The 19,574-nt window shown below is 41.4% G+C and overlaps 1 protein-coding gene across 13 annotated transcripts in view; it reads left to right on the forward strand.

Moving 5' to 3' along the window:
• Window positions 1-19,574, forward strand: part of SH3D19 (SH3 domain containing 19) — a 201,381-nt gene that overhangs the window by 119,456 nt on the left and 62,351 nt on the right. For all 13 annotated transcript variants that reach the window (XM_070769009.1, XM_070769008.1, XM_070769011.1 and 10 more), the window contains exon 3: window positions 15,226-15,266. In XM_070769009.1, coding sequence (XP_070625110.1) covers window positions 15,226-15,266 — 41 coding nt within the window. The remainder of the gene's footprint in view (window positions 1-15,225; window positions 15,267-19,574) is intronic.

Below are 19,574 nucleotides of genomic sequence, written 5' to 3' on the forward strand. Positions count from 1 at the left end.
AGAAATAGATGTTTCTCTGGAACTCTCTTGCTTTTTTGATGATCCAGTGGATGTTGGCAATTTGATCTCTGGTTCCTCTGCCTTTTCTAAAACCAGCTTGAACATCAGGAAGTTCACGGTTCACATATTGCTGAAGCCTGGCTTGGAGAATTTTGAGCATTACTTTACTAGCGTGTGAGATGAGTGCAATTTTGATCAGTTACAGATGCTTAAAATATGTGTTTGTTTTTGCAATGAAAAATAGCAAACTATCATCCCTTGTGGCGGTTTTTCCTTCATACCATAAAGAATGGAGAAATGCAAACTCATGTTTCTAACCTTTTTTCTTTCCCTGCTGCCTACTAAACCCACTGATTTTTCATATGCTTTTATTGATAGTAGTAAGGTTTTATTTTTTACAAAAGAATATTGCCCTGGTTAATTGAGATCAGTTTGGTTTCATTTGAAAGCCACCACATGCTGAGATTGATGCATCTTCTCAGATAGTCATATGCCAGCACACATCCCTTTGGCACACATCTTGTTGCTGGCCCAGAACAGATATCAGCTGCTTCTGAAACCTTTGAGTTCGGGTGCTGATTTTGATTGCTGCATCATCAGGAAACACTAAGCATCCATGCTATGCCATTATCTTTTCTAGGTTTCAATCCTGAATCAAAGTGAGTCAGGAATGTCAAGGTGAAAGCCAAAAATATGGTCTATACTAACTGTACCCCCACTGAAAATGAATCGCCTCACTTTTACTGAGATAGATTTATCAGGTTGTGGATAGAGTCTAAACCCCTTTTCCTCCTCCCATCCTTCCTGCCTTGTCTTCCTATATCCTTTATATGACCTAAAATTCAAATAATCTATTAATCAGATACTCTCACTTACTTATCTACATATATATTCCTTTGAATAGAGTCAATCTCAGGTTATTTTTCAAATGGTAGATTTGTTCATGCCCTAAGGAAGGAGAAAGGTAACTAAAAGCTATAACCAGAAATATTATAAAAGAGCTTGTTTCCGTACTGACACGTCATATAATGTTACCAGGTACGCCTCTGAGTTTACAGAGACAGTGGAGGGGGCGGCATCATTCTACACCATTCTCTTTCTGCATCCCACCCTCTTCCATCTTTTTACGTAATGGGACCAAGAGAAAAGAAAAATAGATTATATGGCCTGATGAGAACCATCATGAAAAAAACAAACTTATACCAAAACGCAGCTTTTTCTAGGTAGGTGATAAATTAATCAGTCACGAGAAACCTTCCTCCTCCTCTTTTCTCCCTGTACGGTTTTTCATCCCTGAGCAGCGGGCTGTCACTTTGTCTTTGCTTCTTACTAAGTAGGCCTTAGGACTCTGTATGTGGTCGGTGATGTAGGAGACATCTGCCTTTAATTTTCCCTTCTGTAATGTGGCCAGGTGACTCTGTATTTCCACCACACTTCCCGTGTCCTAATTTCTCTTGCCAGGTGGAGACCCCTGCCAGTCTTGTGTCTGTCCTAGGAGTTTATCCCAGGTTTTCCCTGAACATCCATTAAGGAATTATCCAAAAGGAAATGGCAACCTTTTCTAGTAGAAGCTCTGCTGCATAGAGTTTTTTAAACCAGGGTGATAGATTTTAAGGAAGAGTGTGGATTTTCTTTTTCTGTTTTTTTCTTTTTTACAAATAACTTTTCTTTAAATTCTTTAAAAGTCATTGTTAAATAGGGCAGAATTGCATGAGTCACACAGGCAGGCAAGGAAAAAAGAGAATTGAAGGATGAATTCAGAAAGCTAAACATCGACTAGTTTTCCAGGAAGACAAACAGTAGAGGAAACTTGTTAAAGAGAAGACACAGCACACTTTCCCAGGGGTGAGGGCACATCTCCAGGCTGGCTGGGTCCCGGGGACCCTGGGTTCGGCAAGGGGAATCGGGGGATGCAGAGGCTGCAAAGACACAGGGAGCCCGGGGCCTCCAAGGGAAAAGAGCAGAGGTCACAGGGGCTTCTCTGTGTTGCCAGTGGAGCTAGAAGACACTGGGATTCTGGAGAAAATCCTGGAGGGGGCATGGGCAGGGGACTGTCATTTTGTATTATAATAAGTATCTAAGACTATCTGGTTTCTAAAGTGACATTATGTGTTACTTCAAGAAAATAAAAATGAGCTTGAAGAACAACAACAAAAACTATATTAGTCACTAGTCTTTAGGAGACTTGTTCTTTACTTATGATCTGAAATATTTTATGGCATGGAATCTGAACATTCCAAAAGTACTTTAAAAGTTGTCTTAATTTTTTTTAATTGTCCGTAATTTTTTTTAATTTAAGGTTTATATGTAACATCTTTCCAATATGTACCTTGCCTGGGAAGGAATTTATAGACTAGTAGAGGAAATAATGCAACAGAATACCTCTAATAAAGGTACCCAGTCTATGAAAGACTATTGTAAGAAAAGCGGAAGTACATGCAGTGCGCTTCAGTCCACAGGCTTTTGACTAAACCATGAGCATCTTACAACCAGGGACCGTGTCCAGTCATAGATCTTATTTTTTTGATATCTAGCATAACACCTGGGGTAAAATAAGCATTAAAGTTCTCGATTGAAAATTAAAATTGTTCTCTTTGTAACTGGGTCCATACCTGTCTTTAGGTCAGAAATACAGACATCATCAGCTAATAGGACAAAAGTTGGCAAAATCAGTCTCTGGATGTTTGCGGTGCTTCAAGCCGAAACTGCCACATGTTCAGCGTTTTATTATCCCTACTGCGTCCTGGCATATCAGGACACTTTTTTAGAATGTTGTGATCTTTTCCTGCTTTTGTTGTTGTTCAGTTGCTACATCGTGGCAGACACTTTGAGACCCCATGGACTGTAGCACATCAGGCTCCTCTGTCTTCCACTGACTCCTGGAGTTCGCGCAAATTCATGTCCATTGAGTCAGTGATACTGTCTAACCGCCTCATCCTCTGCTGCCCTATTCTTTTGCCTTCGCTCTTTCCCAGCATCAGGGTCTTTTCCAAAGAGTTGGCTCTTCGCATCAGGTAGCCAAAGTATTGGAGTTTCAGTTTCAGCATCAGGTCTTCCATTGCGTATTCAGGGTTGATTTCCTTTAGGATTGACTGGTTTGATATACGTCTAAGAGACTCTCAAGAGTCTTCTCCACCAACACAGTTCAAAAGCATCAATTCTTTGGCACTCAGCCTTCTTTATGGTCCAACTCTCACATCCATACATGACTACTGGAAAAACCATAGCTTTGACTACACAGACTTTTTTCAGCAAAGTGATATCTCTGCTTTTTAATACACTAAGTTTGTCATAGCTTTTCTTCAGAGAGCAAGCATCTTTTAATTTCATGGTTGCAGTCACTGAACGCAGTGATTTTGGAAACCAAGAAAATAAAATCTGTCACTGCTTCCACTTTTCCCCCTTTTATTTGTCATGAAATGATGGGACTGAATGCCATGATCTTAATTTTTTAAATGTTGAGTTTTAAGCCAGCTTTTCCACTCTCCTATGTCACCCTCATCAAGAGGCTCTTTAGTTCCTCTTCACTTTCTGCCATAGAGTGGTATCATCTACATATGTGAGGTTGTTGATATTTTCCCCAGCAATCTTGAGTCCAGTTTGTGATCCATCCAGCCTGGCATTTCACATGATGTACTCTGCATAGAGGTTAAATAAGCAGGTTGACAATATGCAGCCTTGTTGCACTCCTTTCTCAATTTTGAACTGTCAGTTGTTCCATGTCTGGTTCTAGCTGTTGCTTCTTGACCCACATAGTTTCTCAAGAGACTGGTATGGCGGTCTGGTACTCTCATCTCTTTCAGAATTTTCCACAGTTTGTTGTGATCCACACAGTCAAAGGCTTTAGCATAGTCAATGAAGCAGAAGTAGAGGTCTCTCTGGAATTTCATACTTTTACCAACAAATAACTTCTAATCATAAAAATTAATCCTCTGTATTGCTGGATATTGTATATCCAGCAAATGGAGGAGTAAATTTTAGCCCTTTTTGTCTTTCTAGGTTTTCTACATGAAAGTCACTCAGTTGCATCCGACTCTTTGCAACCCCATGGACTATATAGAATGGGATCATGACATTCCATACATTCTATCCATGGACAGGCCAGAATACTAGAGTGGGTAGCCTTTCTCTTCTCCAGGGGATCTTCCCAACTCAGGGATCAAATCCAGGTCTCCCGCATTGCAAGTGGATTCTTTAACACCTGAGCCACCAGGGAAGCCCGAGAATACTGGAGTGGGTAGCCTATCCCTTCTCCAGAGGATCTTCCCAACCAGGAATTGAACCAGGTTCTCCTGCATTGCAGGCAGATTCTTTACCCACTGAGCTACCAGGGAAGCCCATGTTTTCTATGTAAACTTGTTCTGTAGATCACTTTTGGTTGACTATAGAAGAAAGATATAAACCAGAAAAGATTTGTTCTGGTTACTGTTTCCTTGGTTCATTCAATAGATGTTTATTGAACACAGTTATACATCAAACCCATTTTCAACCTTTTTGTGTTAACATCTTAAGATTGTGTGGAAGATCCTGTTCTTACATGCTGCAGTAAATGCCACCTTTCTTAGGTGCTGACTTGACATTGTGCCTGTTCCTCTTCTCGGGGCAAGTTGTACATGCTCTGCATCAAGTAACATAACTCGCGGTTGCATCTGATTAACATCACTGTGTACTACTGTGTAGGGGTCATGGTTTGAAGTTTAGCAGCACACCAGTGATGTGCTGCTTATTGGTTGGGAATTACCAGAGGCTTAACTTATAGAGAGACAGATTCTAAAGATAGCATATGGTGAAAACCTGCGAATAGGCAGAATTACCGCTAAAATTCCATTAATTGACACTTAAAGTTGCCAAATTAGGTGCCACGATGGATACCATCTCTTAATAAGAGAGTTTTCCATCTACTGTTAGGAGAGAGTTCTGTTCTTCACTGAACACCAGATGCTTATCAAGGTGACATTTTGTATGAAAAAAACCTATTTTTAAGCATCAGACCCAGACACTTTTGGCAAGATGTGCATACAACAAGATGTAACAAACAAGCAGAACAAAGCCAGCAGTGACATTATTTCTGGGGATTTGCTTATTAGGTAGATTGTAGGTGGGTCACCTGTGCTAGTCGTGCTATTGTGTCTCTCCCTGTGAGTACGATTGAGTTCTCAGTAGTTCATTGAGCCGTGACTCCCACCAAGCTGCACTGAAAAAACAAGTGGAAGATCATCGTGTCTCTCCTTGAGAAGTTTACAGTGTAATTAGGAAATTAAGACATGCATGTGTGGGAAAAAAAGAAAAAACAAAGCATTGGAAAGGATGGGGCAACACATTCTAATCTTAAATGTACTTTAGTTATTAACAGTAGAGTTAAAAGCCTCTTCTGGGATCTTTGAACATTTTCTTTTTTAGAAATTAAAAATTTCTAAATTAAAAAATTAAAAAGATTTCTTTTTTAATAGAGCTAAAGAAACATGAAACTGCAGAGCCACTGATCACCGTGCCCGTTTGGTGAAAAACATCACAGGAAGGATGACCTAAAGGAGCAGGGATCTGCGTTCTCAGTGGGGAAAATACAGTGCTCAAGAAAGCCTGTAGATCTGCTTTGTTCTCTCGGCTTTATTATTGCTTCAGCTTCAAAAGAGGTTAGGTACATGAGAAGCGTGTATTGTGAAGCTCAGAATGGTTGTAAGTTGTGAATAATAATTGCAACTGAAATGTGAATAGTCAATTATTTGAATTTATAAGGCAAGGTTGTGATAACTACTGGGCAGCTCAACTGGTGTTGGCAGGATATCGCCAAAAAATTTTAGCTTGGTATAATTATGGACTCCAGAAACTTGTGTACAGGAAATAGGGTAGAAGAATAGAGCCTACTTTTTTGCTTTTTGGCTGCGTGGGCTCTTCACTGCAGCGCTCGGACTTCTGTAATTGTAACATGTGTGCTTGGTTGCCCTGCAGCGTGTGGGATCCTAGTTCCCACACCAGGGACCACGTACCCCGCGCTGGAAGGTGGACTCTTAACCGCCGAACCATTAGGGAAGTCCCAGATGGGCCAAGCTCTGTGCTGTGTATTTTACGTAGGTTTTTTTTTTTTTTGGTCATTCAGTTTTAGTAACAAGCCAAAAGATGGGCATTGGTATCCATATATTACACATAAGAAATAATTCCAGTAAGTGAGTACATAGGCTGAGCTCTACCCACTCCAGTATTCTTGCCTGGAAAATTCCATGGACAGAGGAGCCTGGCGGGCTACAGTCCATGGGGTTGCAAAGAGTCAGACACAACTGAGCAACTGAGCATGCACACAAATAGGAAAGCAGGCCTCTACTGCTGCTGCTGCTGCTAAGTCGCTTCAGTCATGTCTGACTCTGTGCGACCCCAGAGACGGCAGCCCACCAGGCTCCACCGTCCCTGGGATTCTCCAGGCAAGAACACGGGAGTGGGTTGCCATTTCCTTCTCCAATGCATGAAAGTGAAAAGTGAAAGTGAAGTCGCTCAGTCGTGTCCGACTCTTCGCGACCCCATGGACTGCAGCCCACCAGGCTCTTCTATCCATTGGATTCTCCAAACAAGAGTACTGGAGTGGGGTGCCATTTCCTTCTCGGAAGCAGGCCTCTGGCTGGCTCCAAATTCTTTCCTTTTCCCACTACAGTCATGATCCCTGGCAGGTGTATCATGCATCCTGTTTGCTTTCTCTACCTGTGTGTTGTTTGTGCTCACAGCTATGCTGTCAATAGAACTCATTTTACAGATTTTATAATAGGTAAAGTATATTAATGAAACTCATTCAAATATGTATTAACTTTTTTTGTCATGAAACCAAGAATATAAATAAAGGTTATACAAATGATTTTCTTTTCTTTAAAAAGATTCAATAGAAAAATAACAATGTTATGTTATAGATCTCAGTGATTATAGTTGAGCTGTCAATGTGATGAAAAAGTTAATGAACTCAGGACTCATAACTTTTTGTAAGGCTTTCACAGTATTATTAATAATAGAAGTATTTTGTAGTTTTGTTATAGCTTTTAACTTTAGTAAAAACCATTCTAATTAGATCTCAATAATTTTTCTTTACTAATCTTTATTTTCTAAGTCTGAAGAAGGAACTCATTCTCCTTGCCATACCCAAACTTTATGGAAGCTAATTAGAGTTTTAGAGCTAAAACATAATTTGTTTTCATTAGTTTCAGGTAACTACACTTATTTTTTCCATTCCCCACAGTTTATCAGATTTGGCCTTACATATTGTGATCATAATATTAACTTAGACACTTTTAAAATGGCATCATAGCTTTATATTTGTCTTAGTGGTAAATGTTATTTACTAACTCATACTTTATTTCCCCATTACATGATATTGTTTTAATCTAGCAGGTAATGTAGGGTGATAAAAAATTTGAATGATGCACACAAAAGATGAAAGCACAGGTATCTTTGTTATTCTATAACACTATTACTCTCTGTTTTAAGAGACAAATACGGGTTGGCCCAATGCTCTGCTTATAAAAGTATATATAATGATTTTTTTCCTGCAATACAGCAAGTGAAGGTTTACTGTAGTCCTGAAATGAATATTGTAAAAAAAAAAAAGGGAAAAAGCAGTACACATAAACACCTGACTTGGTTTATAAACACCTGACTTAAAAAGGTTATGTTCATAGAATGGCTGACTTCTTCTGTTCCTTCTTAGTAAGACTAATTTTTCACCTGACATGGTGATAGCACCACTTTTCAAAGGCTGTTCTTGGTGCTAGAAATTTCTCTTCTTTCTTCCTTCTAATCGCTGCCTTTGTCCTGTTCCCTCAGATCGAGCCTCCACTCCCATTCCATTTGATCCCACTGCTGCCACCATCCACTTGGCAACTGGAAATGGCAAAGCCAACTTCTTTCCCATCCATATAAATACCGTTACTCTATTTTGTTGTCATTGGCTTACTGGTTCAGCTGAGGGTAATTTTTGTATTTTTAAAATCATAGCATAATATTTAGTATGAATTTAGGATATCAACAGGTGTGAAGAGCATGCATTTGAACCATTGCAGTGAACACTTTGTCTTGGGTGGCCCTACACCCAATGCTTATACATGGCTCATAGCTTCATTGAGTTATGCAAGCCCCTTTGCCACGGCAAGGCAGTTATCTGTGAAGGGGAGGCCTGGCATGCTGCAGTCCATGGAGTCACAAAGAGTCAGACACGACTGGGTGGCTGAACAACAACAGAGACGTTTGGGGTTGTCACAAGTGTTGGGGGTAGGGGACCATATGTTTTTAGCTTCTAGCAAGTATAGGTCAAGAATGCTGCTAATCCTTCTGTTACACACAGGATAACCCCCACCCCCGCCCCTTTAACAAATGTCAATAGTACCAAAGTTGAGAAAACTTGCATTAGTTCTATTCAAGCATCAGCGCTGTGTCTTCCTCATAGCTCCCAGGGCTAAATTTAGACACCCCTCTTCTGAGCTCCCATAATACCTTGCATAACATTTTTTTTGGTCACATTCTGTTCCTATCTTTCATTTGTTGATCTTGCCAAAAAGACTGCATATTTCTTGAGGGAAGAGATTATGTATTATCAACATTAGTATCCCCAGTTTGTGGCAGAATGCCAGGTACATAGCTAGAGCTTCATAAATGAATAAACATATTTTTGAATAAGGCATCCTCGACTACTCCAGTGTCTTTCTGGCCCTTTCAGAAATCTAGTCTTGCTCGTTTTTATCTTCTTTTTCCTAAATCTACTCAATACTTATCTTTTACAATATTAACATGTCAGTCTTATCATCCATAAAAATGTAGATCTTTCCACAATTCAAGACATATAATACCAGCATTCCAGGATTTATTCATGAACTCTTAAAAAGTCAGGCATGCCATAACATCATGGCTGGTGCACACGGAGTAGCTATAGTCAACAATGTTTATTCTAGGGAGATGTCCCAAACAAATTCCTACTTGATTTTTGAAACAATTTGCTGTCATATCCCTGACCATGTATTCTTAGTGTTTAACCTGACTGGTCATGCTGGCGTCAGCAATCCCCTCTAGCATGTTCCCACATCCTTCAGCGTGGCATCTGCATCCACATCCTTCTCTCTTAGCGTGGCCTCTTCACATGCTGCACTTAGCTCATGCACAGCCGTCTCTTCACTCCTGCTTCCCTTCTCACGTTCTTCAGGCTCAGTCAAGATACGTCATGTGTTAGACGCCACGACTGAGTGATGTACACCTTCTCTGCACTCATAGCCCTTTGCGCCCGCCCCTGTATACTATGAATAGCAGAGCACCTCTGATATTTGTCTTTCTCACCAAGGTCAGAGTCTTTCAAGGCATGTCTGGTGCCTGATACATGTTATACATGTAATAAATATTGAATGTACGAGCAAATGGATGGGACAGAATACCTCTTTCAACCTGCAAAAATCGCACCAATCTGGTTAAACTTTTCTACTGGGAGGTGGAGATGAATCCATCCAAATGTTGAGAGCCTTCAGAGAAGATGTTACCGTGAGATAAAGTTCATATTCAGTGGCAGCTTTATCAAGTTGACTAGAGGGCTGTACCTCTGGATCACATTAACTCAACTCCTTGTTAAGCCGATGTCTTTATTGACTGGTACTTTAATAATAAGCCCCTGACATGTATTGAGGATTTTTATAAAGAATGCATTTTTAGAGATATTTTCAGTTCCCTCTGAAGACAGAGGAGCTCCAAAAACCCGTGTGGTGATGATGATGGCACTGGCGGGCATCATTCTCATTTCTTTACCAAACAGACCAAATCCAGCAGCTCCTGGATTTGTGGAAACGGTTTTTTCCTTAGCAAAGCGAGGGGGAGGGAGAGGGATGGATTTAAACCTAGGAACAAACGGTTACTTTGAAGGTTGTGTAAATATTTTTTAAAATCTGTTTTACTGTTATATTAATAAATAAAATGTGACCCCAAATAAGGAGAGGTTGGGTTTTCTTAGATGAGATTAAGAATGACCATTGTTTGTTGTTGCTGACAACATTACAACGTCATACTTAGCAACTTTTATTTTGTTCTTTCCTGTATCTACAGAATCTGTATGAAATCTGGGGGGCAGGCTTTATACCTAGAAGTAATTTGCCTACGTATTGAACTTTGTGGAATATTCAGAAACTTTTACCCATCAACCCAAGCCTGAATTAGAGACATTTGGACTATAATCAGACTGCAGTGAATTCACATCTGCCTCTGTCACTTTCCCTCATATTGAGGCTTCTCTGACAGCTCAGTTGGTAAAGAATCCTCCTGCAATGCAGGAGACCCCAGTTCAATTCTTGGGTCGGGAAGGTCCACTGGAGAAGGGAAAGGCTACCCACTCCAGTATTCTGGCCTGGAGAATTCCATGGACTGGATAGGGTTGCAAAGAGTTGGACACGACTGAGCGACTTTCACTTTCTGTCACTTTCCAGCTGTGTGACTGAAGCCCTAACCTTTAAGCCTGTTCCCAACTCATTTTCAAAATTATGTTTGGCACACACGATAATAAGCTATTCTCATCAGTATATTCATCACTGGAATCTCATTTCATTTTGCTGAGAAACTCGTTTTTAAAATGCAGTTTTCTTTCTTTCTTTTTTTTTTTTTAGTTTTCTTTCTTAAAAGTACCTTCTTAACCATTAAGCAAGGTTCTGTGCAAAAGCAGCGGGAGACAGTGATCCTACAGCACAGGCCAAGAGGGGCTTTTGGGGGAAAGCAGGAAGAAAAGATGGAAGGGGACCCCCAGAGTCCTGGAGGAAGAGAAATCCAAAGCAGCAGTCAGGCCTGAGACACTTCTCTCTTGACCCAAACTTTTGGTTCTCCTCCTCAGGATCCAAAAGCCATTTCCCCAACCCTTCATTTTCCTCTAGAAGATCCATGATTCTCATACTCTGGACTGGGCTATCCGCTGCACTGAGAGCAAGGACTCCTGGTAATAGGGCAGCAGTGCTTGAAAAGCAGAAGGCAAAAGATCTGGGTCAGCTCTGCCAGGGGCCAGGACACAGGCTTGTAAAATTAAAATGGAGTGAAGATGCACTTCTGCAGTCCTGTGTTTTGTCATGGAGGAGTCGGTCTGGTCTCAGGTTCCGTCTGAACAGCAAAGAAGAGAGCAAAGTAAGCCTCGAGGAAAACAATCTCTTAAAAACATATAGTGTTAGGCCTACTCTCTATAGGCTATCAGACCCCAGAGTGAAAACTTGTCAAGGTTTATATGTGTTGTCAGATATTTTGTGATGCCCCCAAAGATTATGAACAAACGAATCACCCTCACAGCGACTTGTATTTAATGAACACACGCTTCATTCCAGGCGTTGTATCACATGCTTCCATACAGCAGTCCCCAAGCTTCCTGGCACCGGTAATCAGTTTTGTGGAAGACAGTTTTTGCACGGACCCGGGCAGGTGAGGGTGGGGTGGGGTGGTTTGGGGGTTATTCTAGCATATTACGTTTATTGCACACCTTATTTCTATTATTATTACATCAGCTCCACCTCAGATCATCAGACACTAGATCCTGGAGGTTGGAGTCTACTGCTTTAATGATTTCTCCCTCTTAATCTTCACAGCAACCTCGTGAGGAAGTTGAGTTATCTGTGCTTTTATATGTGAGGAAATAAGGTTCTTGGAGAAGCTAAAGAATTTAATCTGCACAAAGTTGCACCAGCTGCCACGCGGAGGCGAGGCGCTGGAAGTGAAAAGGGCAGTTGGATCCACAACAGGCTCTGCTGCCCCCTTTAATCAGAAATCAGGTGACCATGCCTGCCGCTCCAGGGTGGCTCTCCTACCTGAGTGTTCCCCTGGGACAGGAGTCTGAACTGTGCTGAGCAGGATTCCCATATGGTCTTCTTTTAAGGCTATGGAGTGGTACCTTCACCTGTAGCCTGGGCTCTGCAGAAAGGTGGAGATAAGGGGGCATCTGCAAAACCACAGGTTTTTCAACCACAGCTACATTTGAAGTACAGAAATTGTATTGTATGCACCACACAGCCTGGAGGCTACTCCAGCATCTCCCAAAACTGATTCCCATAGACCTGCATTTGACCACAGGCCTTCTTTTTTATTCTCTGTTCCACAGAACCTGTCAACCACTACAGCAGAACTTTAAACTAGAAATAAGATGTTGGTTCGTTTCTAGATGTAACCTAAACATGATGCTGCAAGTCTTGAGACTTGTAGAACCTGAGCTCATCTCAGTCAGAATTCGATTTTGTAACAAGGTTTCCAGCACCCCCACCCTCCACCCCTGCAGCAGCTTGTGGGATCCTAGTTCACCAACCAGGGATTGAACTCTCACCCTTGCTAGTAAAAACGCAGTCTGAAGGACTGGACCACCAGGGAGTTCCTGACACACATTTTAATTTAAATGTTAACATACAGAAAAATACAGGAAGTATACAGCTCCATGAATTACCCTCCCACTCAGCACTCTAGAGGCTGCCCTAACAAACTGGGTGAGTTAAGACAGAAGTCTCACAGTTCCGGAGTCTAGAAGACTGAAGTCCAGCCTGTCAGGAGGGGTCGTTCTTCCCCTGAGAGCCACAGGGGAGTCCTCCCTTGCCTCTTCCTAGCTTCTGGCGGTCTGTGGCGTCTTCCGCATTCCTCGGCTGGCAGCGGCTTCCCACCTCCCTGCCTCCTGTCACAGCACTTTCCCTATGGGCCTCTGTCTTCACCTGGGCTGCCTGTAAGGACACCAGTGACGTTGGAATCAGGGGCCCACCCCGCTCCAGGACGACCTCATCTTGACTATAGTAATGACATCTGTACTGACCTTATTCCCAAATAAGGTCTTCTCTCTGAGGTACTAGGGATTAGGAATTCAACGTATTTTTTGGTTGGGGGGGGAGGAGCAGTTTAACCCTAACATCCCCTACCATGTTCCACCCATCAATATGCCTTTCTCCTTCACACAGATAACAAAGTGTCATCAGTTCAGTTCAGTCGCTCAGTCGTTTCCGACTCTTTGCAACCCCATGAATCCCAGCACGCCAGGCCTCCCTGTCCATCACCATCTCCCGGAGTTCACTCAGACTCACGTCCATTGAGTCGATGATGCCATCCAGCCATCTCATCCTCTGTCGTCCCCTTTTCTTCCTGTCCCCAATCCCTCCCAGCATCAGAGTCTTTTCCAGTGAGTCAACTCTTGGCATGAGGTGGCCAAAGTACTGGAGTTTCAACTTTAGCATCTAACATCCTATAAAATCAGTGGTATTAAATAAGGAGATTACTACATGTAGACATTGATTATATCCATTATACCCTGCCTGGACACATACATGAAACTTTGACTTTTTTGGCCCTGCTTCTAAGTACTGATTCTGATCCTTTTAACTGCTAATATCTAAGTCAACATGATGTTAACATGCAGTCTCTCCAGTTTTGCACCAAGAAGTTTCTTCTCAAAACTTCAGTCAACCTACTTGTATTTTAGTGCTGTTATTAATATCACTTCTACATCACCATATATCAACCTTTTTTCAAGTAGTTTTTTACAGAAAGCCTTCAAGAACCTTTTTAAAAAAAAATAAATATTGCTGAAAATACTATATTTTTAATTATGGTCCTACCATCATGATATTGGAGACCTCCTGGAGTGTTTTTTTTTTCTTTCCTTCTCTGGTATAATAGTATATGCTTAAAAGTATTCCTCCCATAAACTGAAATGATATATCATTGTATCTTCTTGGAGTTTTATCTTATCTATCTAGCAAGGGGATTTATATAGATTACTACAGGCATAAACTTTTAAAAGAGCACAAACTGGAAAATAAATATAAATTTTTTAAAAAGCTTTAAAAAAAACGAGAAATTTTTAAACAAGTATTTTTTCCTGAATCGTATCATTAAAATTTCATGGTTGTATATTTTTTCTAAATGATTCCAAAGACAATCCAGCTGGTTTGAATAAAGACAAGAAAGAAATGAACAAGCAACCTTACAAACTAGAGTTAATAGTATTACCCTTTGCAGCCAGATGGTTTCGGCCAGTAAGATGAGGCTCACAGGGTTTCTGTGACTCAGCCAAGATCATATAATCAGGGGCAGCTACTGAACAAAACCCAGAGCAAGCAGAAGACTGTTCTTTTTAGGTAGTGATGTTTGTAATTCTAATCTTAGGAAGAATGCTGTTGGTCTTTAGGTCAATAAAAAAGTAAAGGTGAAAGTATCAGTCGCTCAGTTGTGTCTGAACGTGACCCAGTGGACGGCAACCCTCCAGGCTCCTCTGTCCATGGAATTCTCCAGGCAAGAATACTGGAGTGGGTAGCCATTTACTTCTCCAGGAGATCTTCTCGACCCTGGGATCAAACCCAGGTCTTCTACATTGTAGGCAGATTCTTTACCATCTGAGCCAAGGCACATTGACTATAAGAACGATCTATTTTGATGTGATGTAGAAGACAGGAATTCTAATGTCAAAACACAAAAGAGATACAGCAGGTCAAAATTCTTTTGGGCACCATGTAATTACTACCTGACTTTAAACTATGTCCAGAATTTTACTGGAAGATTCTCTATGCAGAAGGATGAAAACCATTTTAAGGGCTTCCATGGTAGGACAGTGGAGAAGAATCCACCTGCCAGTGCAGGAGCACAGGTTTGATCCCTGGGCCAGGAAGATTCCACATCCCGCAGATCAACTTACCCACGTGCCACAAGTACCAAGCCTGTGTGCTGCAACTACCGAAGCACACCTAGAGCCTGTGCCCCGCAGAGGCCGGAGGAACCTGTGCACCACAATGAAGGGTGGCCTGCGCGTGCCGCAACTAGAAAAAGCCTGCACAAAGCACCAAAGACCCAACGAAACCGAAAGTGAAAACAAACACAATTATTTTAAAAAATTAAAAAGAAAACAGTTTTAAGGCCAAATTTTACTTCTACCAGCCTCCTCAATTTTCATAAAGCATCTTAAATAGCAGAGGCAATTTTTATTTTTTTTGGTCGCATTGCAAGGCACGCAGGATCTTAGTTACCTGACCAGGGATCGAAACGTGCCCCCTGCAGTAGGAGTGCGGATTCTTAACCACTGCACTGCCAAGGAAGTCCCTCAAAGGCAATTTTTAAAGTTTTTTAATTTGTGTTTTGTAAATATGATAGTCCAGTAACTAATATATCAAATTGGCTGCTTGTAGCTATTTGCATCCCAGAAATGATCTGGCATTATAAATGATTCTGCTTTAAAAAGATTAATGAATGAATGTGTAATAACTTATTTTTTCTTTCTTTTTCTAGCCAAGGACCCTTGTCATCAATTAGAGCAGTAATCAAGAGATGTAAGTTTATTTTTCCTGCTCTGTACTTTCCACTGAAATAATTTTAAATGATGATTTAGATTTCCAGCAAATGATTGTATTTGATGAATCTCACAAAGAATCTGACAAGAGTAGCTTCTCCTAAGGAGTAATAAACCATTTCAGACAAGCAGCTAGGTTTTCAAGATTATTTTCAACTTTCATTTATTTATAAACCAGTTCCTGAGAACAGTATTTTTCTTTTAGAGAACGCACCTGTTTTTGACAAATGTATTATCTAGTCAATTTTAATGATCTAATATAAATTGTAACTATTTTCCATAGGTAGAGACATCTGATGGGTTTCAAAAATATCAGATCCTGTACTTTTTTACTGATTTGCTTCTATGCTATTTTTATGTAACTCTATAAATGCTTATGGAGTTCAGCTTAACACTTCCACATACATGATAGAAGTACTGTAACAGAACTCTCTCTAAAATGGTGCACTCACACTTCCTGACTTTAGTTCTTGGTTAAAGCTTTAAAATTTGCTGTTGGTACAAGAGTTCAACATTCTTTTTAATAAAAGGCTTTGCAAACATCCCTTTTCCAAATAGAACATGGATGGTGTGTGCTCAGTCGCTCTGCTGCTGTTGCTGCTAAGTCGCTTCAGTCATGTCCGACTCTGTGCGACCCCATAGACGGCAGCCCATTAGGCTCCTCTGTCCCTGGGATTCTCCAGGCAAGAATACTGGAGTGGGTTGCCATTTCCTTCTCCAATGAATTAAAGTAAAAAGTGAAAGTGAAGTCGCTCCGTCGTGTCCGACTCTTAGCGACCCCATGGACTGCAGCCTACCAGGCTCCTCCATCCATGGATTTTCCAGGCAAGAGTACTGGAGTGGGGTGCCATTTCCTTCTCCAGCTGAGTCGCTCAGTCTTGTCCAACTCTTTGAGATCCCATGGACTGTAGCCCGCCAGGCTTCTCTGTCCATAGGATTTCCCAGGCAAGAATACTGAAGTGGGTTGCCATTTCCTTGTCCAGGGAATCTTCCTGACCCAGGGATCGAACCCGCGTCTTTTGCATCTCCTGCATTGGCAGGTGGATTCTTTACCACTGCACCACCTGAATTAACTGTTATTTTTTAAAAATAAAGATAAGAAAGGGATATTAAATGTTCTTTGCATTATTTGAGCTGAGGTCACCACCCGAAGGAGAAGTATCCTGCTTTTAAAAACATAACTTATAATGTTTAGTATGAATTTAGGATACCCACAGGTGTGAAGAACATGCATTTGAACCATTGCAGTGAACACTTTGTCAGGTGACAACACAGAGAAGTATTCCACATTTCCCATATTTAATTTTTTGACGATGGTCATAAATTATAAAGGTGTGGGAATGCCACAGTGGATGTTGGTGGGAATTCATATGTGAAATGAAAAGTTTATAATAGCTGTACATGCCTTAGAGCCCTTGGGGAAAGTGAGGGAGATGGGGCAGGAAAGGAATCTAGAAAGAAAAGTAGGATTTTGAAATTAGGTAAGAGTTTCTTGCTAAAGATATAACTTGGGGTAGTTAAGGTTATATGTGTGTAAGCAAAACCCTGGAAGTAGCTCAATATTTAAGAAGGTAGTGTTGACAATCAATAGAAAAGGTGGGAGAAAAAAATGAAACAAAAAACCAAGAAATAGAGAAGGTGAAAAAGACAGAATCTTGTGAAACATCGGTATCTGAGATCAAGCCGTGCCTTTAAGGTTCTGTAGAGCCAGAGAGCTGTGACCTCCTCTCACAGGAGTCTCGTCCGCCCACTCCTGCCTTTGTTCTCTGACTCTTACTTTGCCTCCCTGTTGGATTTCAAGACCTCTTTTGGGGGGGATTTGTAATCCATACCTGATTTCCTATAGATCCTCCAGGATGGATCTTGCTTACCCTGAGGCCTCTGTACCATGCAAGGCTGAGGAGAGATCAGCTAAGGAGGAGGGGGCCAAAAAAAGCTGAAAAAGAAGGATGCCGGTAATAGACAAACTCGGAGACAGCTGGATGTTAGTGGCCAAGGAAGGAGCGGTTTTCAAAAAGAGTGAGTGAAAACCGCAGACAGCTCTTACTGCTGTAGCAGGTGAGGTGACAGGCGGTGAGACTAGGGTGTGTGTGGTGGTCAAGAGGCCAGCAGTGAACTTTGAGTAGATAGGTTTGGGAGAATATTGAAGCTGGAAGCTGCGCTTCATTTCAACAGTGAATGGAGCATGTGAAGTGGGGGCAGCTGGATAGGCTCCTGTTTCATGAACTGGGTAGAAAGAGAAGGAGAAGGATGGCGGGTCAAGCAGAGAAATATGTGCACACGTATAGACTATTTAGAAAGAAGAAGCTTGGAGATGTTTGTAGGCCCCGAGGAAAGAGCCGGTGGGGAGACCACACTGTAGAGGAGAAGGGTGGAGAGGAAGAGATGAAGCAGGGCCCCAGAGGAGAGGGAAGGAGGGAGAAGATAAAGCACAGGGAAATGCCTGCTTTAAGATGTCTTTTTTAAAAAATAATAACTCAGTTGTCCTTTGATGTAGCACTCACTTTGTACACACTGAAGAACTATGTGTTGGTTATATTTATTTTTGATGTTCAGGCGAGAAGGGCAAGCAGATCCTTGGGTGCTGCCATATAAAATAGAATGCAAAATAACTGTATCAATCCCTCTCCATTTCCATTTTTGTCCATTATATAAGAAAAAGGCGTAAGCAGAATTTGTCTTTGTTGTTGTTGTTCAGTCACTAAGTCATGTCTGACTCTTTGTAACCCCTGTGGATAGCAGCACGCCAAGATCCTCTGTCCTCCACTAACTCCCTGAGCTTGCTAATTCATGTCCATTGATTCGGTGATGCTATCTAACTATCTCATCCTCTGTTGCCCTCTTCTCCTTTTACCTTCAATCTTTCCCAGCATCAGGGTCTTTTCCAATGAGTCGACTCTTCACACCAGGTAGCCAAAGTATTGGAGCTTCAGCTTCAGCATCGGTCCTTCCAAAGAATATTCAGGGTTTATTTCCTTTAGGATTGACTGGTTTGATCTCCTTGCAGTTGAAGGGACTCTTCAGAGTCTTCTCCAGCAACATTTCAAAAGCAGTTCTTCAGCAATCAGCCTTCTTTATGGTTCAACTCTCTCATATCCATACATGACTACTGGAAAAACCATAGCTTTATCATACGAACCCTTGTCGGCAAAGTGATGTCTCTGCTTTTTAATATGCTGTCTAGGTTTGTCTTAGCTTTTCTTCCAAGGAACAAGTGTCTTTTATTTCATGGCTGGAATCACCGTCTGTAGCCCAAGAAAATAAAATCTGCCACTGCTTCCACTTTTTCCTCTTCTATTTGCCATGAAGTGATGAGATGGAATGCCATGATCTTAATTTTTTACATGCTGAATTTTAAGCCAGCTTTTTCACTCTCCTCATTCACCCTCATCAAGAGGCTCTTTAGTTCTTCTTCACTTTCTGCCATTAGGGTGGTATTATCTGCATATCTGAAGTTGTTGATATTTCTCCCAGAACTCATGATTCCAGCTTGTGATTGATTCATCCCGGCATTTCACATGATATACTCTGCCTATAAGTTAAATAAGCAGAGTGATAATATACGGCCTTGACGAATTCCTTTCTCCATTTTGAACCAGTCGTTCCATATTCAGTTCTACCTGTTGCTTCTTGACCTGCGTACAGCTTTCTCAGAAGGCAGGTAAAGTGGTCTGACCCTCCCATCACTTTAAGAACTTTCCACAGTTCGTTGTGATCCACACAGTCAAAGGCTTTAGCATAGTCAATGAAACAGAAGTAGGTGTTTTCTGGAACTCTCTTGCTTTCTCCATGATCCGATGACTGTTGACAGTTTGTTCTCTGGTTCCTCTGCCTCTTTGAAACCCCGCTTGTACATCTGGAAGTTCTCAGTTCACATAATATTGAAGGCTAGCTTGAAGGATTTGGAGTATAACCTTGCTTGCATGTGAAATGAGCACAGTTGCACAGTAGTTTGAACATTCTTTGGCATTGCCTTTCTTTGGAGTTGGAATAAAACTGACCTTTTCCACTCTTGTGGCCTCTGCTGAGTTTTCCAAATTTGCTGACATATTGAGTGCAGCACTTTAACAGCATCATCTTTTTGGATTTTAAGTAGCTCAGCTGGAATTCCATCACCTCCACTAGCTTTGTTCATAGTAATGCTTCCTAAGGCCCACTTGACTTGACACTTCAAGATATCCAGCCTAAGTGAGTGACCACACCATTGTGCCCACCCTGATTGTTAAGATCTGTCTTGTACAGTTCTGTATATTCTTGCCACCTCTTCTTCATCTTTTCTGCTTCTCTT

The sequence above is a fragment of the Bos indicus genome, chromosome 17, assembly GCF_029378745.1.
Source record: "Bos indicus isolate NIAB-ARS_2022 breed Sahiwal x Tharparkar chromosome 17, NIAB-ARS_B.indTharparkar_mat_pri_1.0, whole genome shotgun sequence".
Lineage (NCBI taxonomy): Eukaryota > Metazoa > Chordata > Mammalia > Artiodactyla > Bovidae > Bos > Bos indicus.